Consider the following 10,664-nt stretch of genomic DNA (forward strand, 5'->3'; position numbering starts at 1 on the left):
CCCGACGACCGAGTCCTGGAGTAGGGAAAGCTGACTCTCTGCGAGGGCAAAAGCTCCCGACCCTCCAAAGGGACAAAGCTCCTGACTCTTGGAGTAGGGAAAGCTCCTGGCTCTAGGAGAGGGCACAGCTCCTGACCCAGCCGTGGTAGCGCTGTTAGGGCCGGCTGGGGTGGGGGGGAAGAAAACGGTACGGGACAGGAGCAAAATGGGCAGAAATAACCCAAATTTTGTCTTTGGAATGTTGCAAAACGCACGCGCGCATCGTTCCAGCCCGCGCGCTCCGGGAACGGGCGCGGGAGGGGCGGGGCGATGAGCCCGGGGGGCGGGGCCTGTGCGGATGGGGCGGGGCCTACAGGGCTGCGGGGCTCGCGGGGCTGTGGGCGGGGCGTTTGTGGCTGTGGGCGGGGCGTTTGCGGCTGTGGGCGGGGCGTTTGCGGCCGTGGGCGGGGCGTTTGTGGCCGTGGGCGGGGCGTTTGTGGCCGTGGGCGGGGCTCTAGGTGGGCGTTTGTGGCTGTGGGCGGGGCGTTCCCCGCCGTTGGCGGCGCGGGGCGGGGCCTGGCGCCGGAAGTGCGCGCGGTCCATGTACCAATGGCTGCTCGCGGTCCTCCGCGCCCTCCGCGACGCCGCCCGCCAGGCCCCGGCCCCGGCCCCGGCCCTCAGCCCGGCCCCGCGCCCGGACCCGCCGCCCCGAAAGAAGCCGCTCTCCAGGTCAGCCCTTCCCGCCGCGCCTCCGGCCTGCGCCCCGTCTGCTGCCCCGCCGCTCGGCCCGGCCGGCGTCCGCACGCCCCCGGGGCTCCCCGTGTGGGTCTCGGAAATTGCTGATAAATCCCAGGTGTTCCCGTGGTCGTGGGTCCCAGGTATTCCCCTTAAGGCGGTCCGCAGGCCCAGGTGTGGAGGTGGCTGTGGGTCCCAGGTGTTCCCGATAAACCCCTCGGGCCGTTTCCCCCTGCCCGGGGCGGGTTTGGGGGGCAGGAGCGGCGGGCGGCTCTAGGGTGGATGTGCTGCTGGAGCAGGGACGGCTACACCCGCCTGTGGGGATGCCCTGGCTGCAGGGGACGGATGGAATATGGGTGTGAAGTGGATAAAAGAAGGATGCCTGCCCAGGCATTCAGCATTTTGCTGCCGGTGATGGCCGAAGCACCTCCATGCCTTGGAATGTATGGGTTACAGGCTGCGCTCTGGGGCAGCGCGGCTGCTCCCTCCGGGACAAACTTGCTCCGGGAGGCTTTGCTTAGTGTCCCATTCCTGAGTGAGACAGACGAGGGAATGTCTCTGGAAAGAGCCGCGTGGTGCACGAGTGATTTTCACTGAGGAGCAGCTCAGAAGGAGTTAGCCTTTGGTGGGGGGAGAGAATTAAAATAGGAACGTTCTTTGTGCTCTGTTCCTAAAGGAGACGTTTTTACCGGCCTTAATGATGGTGTCAGCTGATAAAAATCCCCGCGTTTAGGCCTCTGAGAAAGGGTGAGGCTGCTAATTGTTTCAAGGATTTGTTCCCAAGCGCTGACTCAGCAGGCAGTGGCTGGAGTGGATGTAATCAGGAATGACATTCCCACCTTTTGTTTCCTCTTCTGCTTAAACTTTCCTTTGCAGCTCAGAGTAGTGACATGAGCTTGGGTGGCTTAGTGTCCTCTGGAGAGTTTCTTTCCTGGAGGAAAGATGAAAGTATTACATGTTAAGCCATATTTTGGTGGTAGGAAGGAACATAAAACATGAGGAAGCATTAACAGAAGGAGAAAAGGAGGCCTGATCTGCTTTAGTGGGATGATCAGCTCCCTGGGAGATGATCTTAGGGAAATAGGAAAGCCACCTTTGGAAGTTTGGGCGCTGTGAAGAAGGGAAATCAGCCTGCTGGAAGCTGAATTGTGGTTGCAAAACATTGTTCTGTCTGTTCTTCCCTCAGAGTTCTGTCACCTGTGGAAGATCCTGAGGATATTCCCGCAAAGAGGCTGAAAACAGGTATTTCCCCTCGTGGAGAGGTGTAATATGCCTGATTTTCCTTGGGTTTGGGGTACCATGGGGAACTCTGGATTGGGTACTTAAGAATTGCTGCTGAAACTGAGGATTTTTGAGCCATTCTTGTGGCTGGAGGGGGCCTGGGTCTATTGATGATGTGTCCCATTGTTCATGGATGTGGCGCTTGGGCACGTGGGTCTATGGTGGCCTTGGGAACAGTTGGGCTTGATGACCTCATAGGGTTTTTCCAACCTTAATGATTCTGTGATCTTCAAACCAAGTGGAAGATCAGAGATCCTGCTCAGATGAAGGCAGGAAAAGAAGCAGGGAACAACTTTTTCCCTTCTGGGAGGGCCATGTATTTACACCAAGGATAAATCCTGGCTGGGGCAGGGCATGGGGTATCCCAGATCCCTCTGGCACTGAGGGGCAGGGCAGCACAAAGAGCATTTTCAATCAAGCTGTTGCTGTTCCATGGGGGATTAGGAATTTCCTAATTGCTATTTGGGAGCAAGATCCCCAGTGATGGGGTGTGGGTGCTGCTGGGCTGTTGCTGAGTTGTTGAAATGAGTTACCTGCTCCATGTGGGATCGAGGGGCAGGGCTTCAGTGTAAGGAGAAATCCCAGCCCCTGTTTTCAGTCCTATTCTTTATGGCCTGGTGATGTGGTTTTTCCAGAATGTGTCTCTGGGGCTAGCAAGGAGCCTGAAGAGGTTTCTGTGGCTGCCAAGTTGCCACCCGAGGCAGCAAGCCAGGAGACTAAAGAGAGAGATGACTTCTTCTCTGATTCTGAAGATGAGGTGAGCAAGGATTTTGAGAGGAGCTCAGGGATCAGCTCCTACAATCCCTGCATGTGTGAGAGCCTGTGTTACAGAAGTGGTGCCATCAGTGCCCCTGCCTTCTGCTGCAACCCAAGCAAAACCACAGGCTCTGAGAGCACAGCTGGCTGAATTTCAGGAAGGGGAGGTGTCTGCTTGGATTCATCTTGAGGTTATGCTCACTCTGGTACTTGTTTTTATTTCAGGTAGTATACATTTCTTCTGACTCTTCAGTTGTAGCGTCTGCAGAGGATGAGGACACAACAGAACCTGGTAGGGCTGACAGCAAGTCTTTCATTCATTCCTTTCTCCTGCTGCTCTGACTCTGAGCAGCTCTGCCCAGGCTGGGGGCTGGTTGCTGAAGTCAAAATATATGTAGTTACCAATATGAAAATACCCTGAAGCAACATAGCACAAATAATATTAGAACATGAGGGATAAAATGAAAGTAATTTGTCTTTGGTGAAGCTCTTTAAGCTCATAAAACTCCCGTTTTCTTGACTGGTAGCTGATGTCTTGTGCTCTTCTCTCACAGACAAAATGCCTTGTGACACCAACCCGTGCTTGACTGAGGAAACACCATGCTCTCTTGCCGAGAGACTTCCCTATGCGAGGTAAAAACCCTTCTGTTTTCCTTCACTTCTGCTTTGAGGGGTTTCTTGCCTTTCACTTTCATCTGTGAACTTCTTGTGCTGCCCAACATTTGTTTTGCTGTCCCCAGAGCAGCATTTTTCCATGGTGTTCTAGGGCTCCTCCTGGCTGCCATAGTGAGGGAGGTCTCCAGCTGTGGAGAGACAGCTGTGTTCTTGTCTTTGACCAATTTTAAACTTTCTCTTTAAATCCAGATAATTGATAGACTCAGGAGATGAGAGAAAGATTAACAAGTTCATCACTCTCACCTCCTGTGGTAGGTGGAAGCGTTGAACTTGGGAAGAGGCTGAGACCAGGAATGCAAACAGAAAATCCTAGAACCACCAAAAAAAAAAAAAAAAAGAAAGAAAAAAATCCCCAAAAAACCCCAGAGAATTTCCATTTCCCCAGAGGAAAAATTTTTTTCCCCTTCTGAGGTTGTTCAGCTACTGCCACAGGTCACCTAGAGAGGTTTTGGAGTCTGTCCATGGAGATATTGGAAAATCCTCCTGGACATGGTCCTGGGCAGCCTGCTGTGCCTCCTTGAATCAGGAGGTGCTAATTAAAACCTAATTAATAAATCAGGAGATTTGAATGTTCTTTTAGTAGTGTTTGTTCTGCCTTTGATGCTTTCAGCTTGAGCAGGAATAACTACATCCAAGCTGCTCCAGAGAGCCCTGTCACACCCAGGCCCCCCATTAAGGAGCCAGGTCCCAGCTCTCCAGGAGTCAGTGGCACCAGGAGGCCTTTGTGTGCTGCTGAGGAGGTAAACTGGGGAGAAGGGAATTGTTTTGGGATGAAACAGCTGTGGAGTTCCTGTACAGTTAGGCTGAGACAAAAGGAAGGGCTGGGAATGCCTCTCAAAATCTCTTTTTTCCTTCCCTTCTGCAAGGATGTTCAGCAAGCAGAAAATAAGAAATACAAAGAGCTCTTGCGTCTGTTCAAGGAAAAATATTCTGGAAGACTTCATTCTCCACAGCCAGGAAGACTTAACAAGTAATTATGAGCAAAATAACCCTTAACTTTCTGGTGATGAGCTCCTTGTATGTGGAAGGGGAGGAGAATTGATCTTTCCTACTCTCAGAGTTCTGGACAGTGTCAAATGTAACGATTGTGTCTTTTTTGGAATAGTGGAGGCAGAAAATTTGACTCTTGTATATTCACTGTGCCTGAGTTGAAGGTGGCCAAACTTCTGGATGTAAACTCCTCGAAATGCCCTTTGCATCTGGTCATGGAACCAGTGACAGCATGATTCTGTTAAGGATTAAACCGCCTAATTTTACTTCATATATTTCTGTTGCTTTCATTTAGCCAGTTATGTACAAATAGCCATGTCCTCTGCAGTGAATAATGTGCACTGGTAACAAATCAGCTGTAAAAACTCTGTCCTTTTCTTCTGCTGCTCCAAAGAGTTCAAACCAAGGAACCAAGGATGACTGGGAGTCCCCTGAAAGAACAAAAATCCGGAGGTGCCTCTCCACCTGTGCCAGAGAGAACTAGTGAGTATCCCCTGGTCCACTCTGTAGGTGGATGTCCAGCTCAAACAGGGCATTTCCTCAATCCTGGCTAAACTGAGTTTCTGAGGGTTTTACTGAAGGGGAAGAACTGGTTTTAAATGGCATTTGAGAGCTGTGACTGTAGCAGTGCAGTTTGTGCAGCTGGATGTGACCCCGCTGCACAGGAGAAGGTTGTAGAATCTGTTTTCCTTTTTTTTTTTTTTTTTTTTTGTACCAGGGGAGGGGGATATTTGACTCTGCACCCTCAGAGCTGCACTTTAATCCCTTTTTAATGCTAGACAGGACTATTTCCATAAAAGCAAAGCTTCCAAACCAAGTAAACTAATTAAATAAGTGCTTAATATTGTCCCAGGATTTTTTTTCCCCCTGTTCATTACTTAAATACTTTTTCATCACTTGCTCTTTTATATCTTGAACTATGACATGATTACATGGGGATTGAAATGATTTCTGAGCAAGTACCAGAGTTTGAACTTCTAAGTTGGAAATGCTGATGCAATGTCAGTGATGTCACCCAGAAACTGAGAGCTCTGTGCAGCTGCTGGAATGGGAAATCACCTCCTTATTCTCATATTGCTGCTTTTCCCTGCAGGTGTCAATCAGAGGGATGTTTTCAGCCCCCAGCTGCCTCAGAGAGGTGTCATGATCAGGTAAGAGTCTCTTTTAACCATGGCTCTTGTTTCTTTTGGCTCTGTCAGTCTCCAGAATACAAGTCCTGTCCAGTGTCTCAGTGCTGGGGGAGAGGAGCAGCTGGTTTGAGGAATTGCTGACAGCCAGTTGTCCCTCACATCCAGCTCCCCTGTCACAGCTGGGCAGCTGTTGGGATGTGCTGGGTGTTTTCTGGGAGAAGGAAGTAGGGGTGACAGTGGTGGCCACACCAGGTTGTCCTTGGGTTTGCAGAATCCCTCTTTGTTACTGAGTGTCTCAGTGCCACACCATTAATGGGCTGACTTTGCATTTCCTGTGGATCCTTGAGCAAAAGGAGTAAGGAGCTGGTAAAGCCTGGAGGAGCTGAGGCAGTTTTTGAGGCTTGCAGGATGCCTTGGGTTGGAATAGGAGACCGAAAAGAAGTGTTGCTGTCCCTCTTCAGGGGCCAGTGGACTCTGTGGTGGCAGGATGGGGGTGCAGGAGGCTCCTTGTGGAGGGAAGGGGGCTTTTGGCTGCAGCTCTAGGGAGGGGTTTTAGTGTGGCAGTTTGGTGTCCTCTTCTTCCTCCCCTCAGGCAAGAGAGGAAAGAGTGCAGATTGGGGCAGAGAGAGGTTTGGTTGTGGTAGGTCTGGTTTGGGGTGATTTTGTCCCTGTTCTCTTTCCCCCTTAGACACAAGCACTGTGTTGAGCTGTGCATTTGTCCTGAGTTCAATTGTCACTGTCCTCTAAGCTCAAGGGAAGAGAGGGATTAACTGGTGGAGTGGCACCTGTCACCAGGAGATCACAAAGCACTTGATAGAGGAAGTGCTGGTAGCTTCCCTGTTTTCCAAAGATTAAAACTGAAGAACAAAAGGAGTTTGGCACCTGACATTGGAAGAAAGTTTGTGGAGCTTCCAGCTCTTCATCTGTCCTGGTCTCACTGCTACAAAAGGGATGGGGAAGGAAACAGATGTTGTCATGTGTCAGAATGAGCCTTGAAAAAGTGTTTCTTATGCAGAAGGTGAATTCTGGGGAATTTCATGGGGCAGTGTGGATATCCAGCTCACTTCTCTTTCTCTCCTGACAGCTACTACACACCACCAGAAGACTCTCGTGGACAGGGAAAACGAGACAAACAAGCTGCTTCAGTGGTAAGCTTGAGTTAGTCATTACTTCACTTTGTTTTATGGAAAATATAACTCATCTCTGCTCAGGATTGAGATCCAAAATAAAATCTGAGGTGTAGAAATCAGAAATACTTACCTTGGTCTCACCTTGATACCTGCATGTGGAGGCTTTGCTGGGGTCCTGGATGTTAATCCAAGCCCGAGGAAAGTCCTGTCTCTCTGGGCACACTTGGAATGCAGTCACCACTCAAAGGTGACTTTGGGGTTTGCTGCTGGGATGTGTTTCCACAACCCCTCCCAGTTTCTTGCAGGATTCTCTGCCCTGTCCCCCAGCAAACCCCTTGTGCTTCTCTCTGACTTCCTGTCCTTGTCCCTGGCAGGGCCAGCGTGAAGCCAAAGTCCTCCAAGGAAAGTTATTCCAGTTCCATGTGACACCTGTGCTGTCCAAAGACCTCTTTTTTGTGGACAGTGAGCCACTGCCATGCCCAGGAAAGCCAGTAGATGACCTGGCTCCACTGACAGAGGTACCTTGTGCTCAGCAGCGAGCCAGTGCTGTGCCTGGTCCAGCAAAGGCCTGCAAGGCTCCTTGCTCTGGCACTGGAGCTGCACTTGGAGGCCTTCTGGGGGGCTGGTGCTGTGCTGTGGGGGCTGTTCCACGAGCCCTTCCCCACTGAATGCTTTGTTGCAGGCCATGGAGAGCGAGATCTCTGCTGCCTTTGACAGTGGTGAGCCCGATGACATCCTGAGCAGAGCCTTCAAGCTCAGTGTCACCCGTGAGGACATCTGCACCCTGCAGCCCCTGGGCTGGCTCAATGACAGGGTATGGCATCCTGCACTTGCAGGGAAATCCCACCTCCCTGGGCACAGGAGTCTTCCAGGAGCTCCACTGCAGGGCCCAGAAATAGCTGTAGACTCATTTTGGGTACTGTGTGGGCTGGTGTTTCTGGAAGCTTTCACTTGGATGATGCAGCTCCCAGGAGTCAGTCTGGGTTATCAGAGTGGGTGTGGGGGCTTTAACCAACAGCACAAGTCTCCCAGTGTCAAATTCTGGGAGCAAAAGCTGCCAAGCTGGACTTTTCTCAGCTCAAGGGTGACCAGCAAAGACATGTTGGTGTATTTTTAATTTAGTGTCTTATTTCACATCTCACTTTGTCTCTTTCTGCTCCAGATAATGAATTTCTACATGGGTCTTCTTGTGGAAAGAAGCAAGAAGGAAGGATATCCAGCAGTCTATGCTTTTAATACCTTCTTTTATTCCAAGCTAAGTTCTGCAAGCCACAAGGGAGTAAAGAAATGGACCAAAGGTGTGGATATCTTTGAGCACGATGTCATCTTGGTGCCTGTTCACCTCAGAACTCACTGGACACTGCTGGTAAGTCAAACTAGCTTTTTATTTAGGGATGGGGAGAAGTAAACTAGCAAGCAAAGTCCTTTAGTGTTTGGAGTGTGCTTTGTCTAAGCCAGCTTTTATCCCAGGTCGTAGACCTCCGAGAGAAAACCATCAAATACTTTGACTCCTTGGGACAGAAAGGAGACCACATTTGTAAAACTGTCTTGTGAGTAGCTGCTTTTTTATCCCTTTTGGTTGTTTTTGAGGCCTTCTCCCCTCCCTTCATGAAGTGTTTTTGCCCCTGTCCCATGGTGCTCCTCATTTCATATATCTTCTGTTCTGCTCAGTGTTTTGAATCCTCTGGAGTGTCAGAGCTGCAAGTTTTCACATGTGCTGTACTTCCTGACATGTCTTTGTCAGTAAAAGCCCTTCATCCAGCAGCTTTGTAGGGTGAGAGCAGGAGAGCAGCCCCACAGAGACAATTCCCAGAATCACTGAGGTTGGAAAAGCTCTCCAGGGTCATTGAGTCCAACCCATGACCGATCCTCCCCTTTTCACCAGCCCAGAGCACTGACCAGAGCCCTGTGCAGAGCCTTTCTGCCCTCCACCCAACTTGGTGTCACCTACAGAGGTCCTTAGGGTGCCAAATCCCCTGGTCCAGGTCATGGGTAAAGATATTACACAGGGCTGGGCCCCACACTGGGCCCTGGGGAGCCCTGCTCACAGCCTCTCACTGTGTTTCTAGGATTGGAATTTTTTCTCCATGTTCCTTAAATCCACTGCTGTGAGGATCCTCTGGCATTTCACTATGATTTATTTTCCTGTCACCTTTCAACAGCTTCTTGTTGTTGCCCTAAACTGTGGAGATGAAAAGTGTGATTTTTGTGTTGTTTTCAACAGAAAATACCTGGAAGAGGAAAGCAGGGAAAAAAGAAACATTGAATTGACTGCTTCTGAGTGGACCCTTCACAGCATGGGCACAGAGGTATGGGAGCAATGCCTGGATTTGGAATGGGAGCTAGAACTCCTTGTCACAGAGGGTTTAACAGTTTCCAGGCAAGCAGAGGAGGGAGATGATGTTCAGTTAACTGGGGCTATTCCTTGAGTTTGGGAGTGGTAAATGGATTATGGAAATAGGTTTTCAGGGGTAGGTGTGGCTAATGTGTGCTATGACCAAATTGCTGCTCTTTCAAATCAGATAAAAATTCTCCATGTTTTTTTATTCCTCAGGAAATTCCTCAACAAAATAATGGAAGTGACTGTGGAGTTTTTGTTTGCAAATTTGCTGATTTCATCTCCAGAGACAAACCCATCATCTTCACCCCGGTGAGAGGAGGTGTAAACAACTCCAGCCTTTCCCAGAGCCAGGGAAGCTGCACAGCAGCTGGGGCAGGGGCTGAGGGTTTGTTCCTCATGTTTGGTGTCTGCTTCTTGGGCAAGAGCACAGAATTGTGGGGTCCCAGGGTGGTTTGGGCTGGAATGGACCTTAAGGACCATCTCATTCCATCCAGCCAGGCTGCTGCAGCCAGTGGCCTTTGTATCTCTTGGTGAAACAGGTTTCACCCTTGGACCAGCTCAGACCCTGGTTATTTTCTGATGCAGTGACTTTAATAAATGTCCCTGTAAAGAGATGTGGTTTTGTTGGGTGGTTGTGTCATCCTCATGTGAAACCCACCTTGTACCCAAATGGCAGGTGCTCAGAAGCAGCTTCCCATTCAAGAATTCCCTGGGTTTTAATGGAGATTTCCTGCCTCTTTCTCCCCTGGCTTTCTATGTGATGGATTTTTCCTGTTTCTTTTCAGGAACACATGCCTTATTTCCGCAGGAAGATGGTGTGGGAAATAATCCATCAGCAGCTGCTGGGAGACATGCACTGTTAAGAAAACACTGTTCTGTAAAAGAGTAGTATTTATTTCTTATTGTTTAGGTTAAATGAGATAAATATTAACTTATGTAAGAGCCTTACTGTATGGGAATGTGACTTGTTAATAGAGTAATTTATTTTTTAATTGAAAACTGATTTGGTGTCTGTGTGGTTTCTAACTTGCTCCCCATCTGATGAAGAACAGGGGCTGTCTCCTCTCCTGCTGGCTGTGGGGACAGACAGCCCTGTGCTGCTCCTGACCCAAAGACCCACAAGATCCCAGCCAAGCTGCAGAGGAGCTTTGTCTGTCTCTGCTTTTAGTGATTGGTTCAATCTGCCACAAACTCGGGCTAGATTCTCCAAAGGATGAACAATTCCAAATAAACTCATGTTTAATCCTTACAAATAATCAGTCAGGGATAATTAATAATCCCTGAGGATGTAGAAGATGTGAGCATGAGGATGCAGTAGCTGGGAATGTTTTAGGTGTCCTTTACCCTGTCTCTTGGGTTCTCACTGTTTGGGGCTGCAGTTTTGACTCTCCTGTGCTGGAGGGCTGGGAGGGAAGAGCCCAGCTCTGGGGCTCATGGAAGGGAGGGTCCCTCAGGGTGGCACCTGGCAGCAGCATCCCTGGCCCTGCCCCCAGAGGCCATCCCAGCCCCATTGGGCACCTTTCCCCACTGGCTGTTCCACCCAGAGATGTGCAGGGAGGGAGAGGTGGCTTCATGATGCCAACACTTCCCAGGTCCCAGGGTAAAACCACACCTGGCAATGCCTACAACTCCACACACAGCCCTTCC

General features: G+C 50.0%; 1 protein-coding gene across 2 annotated transcripts; it reads left to right on the forward strand.

Annotated features, from left to right (window-relative positions):
* Window positions 1-560: 560 nt before the first annotated feature.
* On the forward strand, window positions 561-10,020 carry SENP2 (SUMO specific peptidase 2). 2 transcript variants are annotated; one of them, XM_058843773.1, is made up of 17 exons: window positions 561-708; window positions 1,901-1,956; window positions 2,631-2,752; window positions 2,977-3,055; window positions 3,306-3,384; window positions 4,037-4,166; window positions 4,293-4,396; window positions 4,811-4,899; window positions 5,510-5,567; window positions 6,631-6,694; window positions 7,051-7,194; window positions 7,359-7,490; window positions 7,839-8,042; window positions 8,147-8,226; window positions 8,901-8,985; window positions 9,231-9,326; window positions 9,803-10,020. In XM_058843773.1, the coding sequence occupies exons 1-17, from the start codon at window positions 581-583 to the stop codon at window positions 9,878-9,880; spliced, it is 1,728 nt and encodes a 575-aa protein (XP_058699756.1). In that variant the 5' UTR covers window positions 561-580; the 3' UTR covers window positions 9,881-10,020. The 2 variants fall into 2 exon arrangements, with proteins under 2 accessions (XP_058699756.1, XP_058699757.1); XM_058843774.1 differs by having other exon boundaries at window positions 2,977-3,043.
* Window positions 10,021-10,664: the final 644 nt, after the last annotated feature.

The sequence above is a fragment of the Poecile atricapillus genome, chromosome 8 (assembly GCF_030490865.1).
Source record: "Poecile atricapillus isolate bPoeAtr1 chromosome 8, bPoeAtr1.hap1, whole genome shotgun sequence".
Lineage (NCBI taxonomy): Eukaryota > Metazoa > Chordata > Aves > Passeriformes > Paridae > Poecile > Poecile atricapillus.

What these genes read in the sequence shown, in the direction of transcription:
- SENP2 (XM_058843773.1), top strand. Translation starts at nt 581, where the DNA reads ATGTACCAATGGCTGCTCGCGGTCCTCCGCGCCCTCCGCGACGCCGCC. An exon ending in CTTTGTGTGCTGCTGAGGAG is followed by an intron (nt 4,167 to 4,292) that starts GTAAACTGGGGA and finishes CCCTTCTGCAAG; the next exon opens with GATGTTCAGCAAGCAGAAAA. An exon ending in CAGCCAGGAAGACTTAACAA is followed by an intron (nt 4,397 to 4,810) that starts GTAATTATGAGC and finishes GCTGCTCCAAAG; the next exon opens with AGTTCAAACCAAGGAACCAA.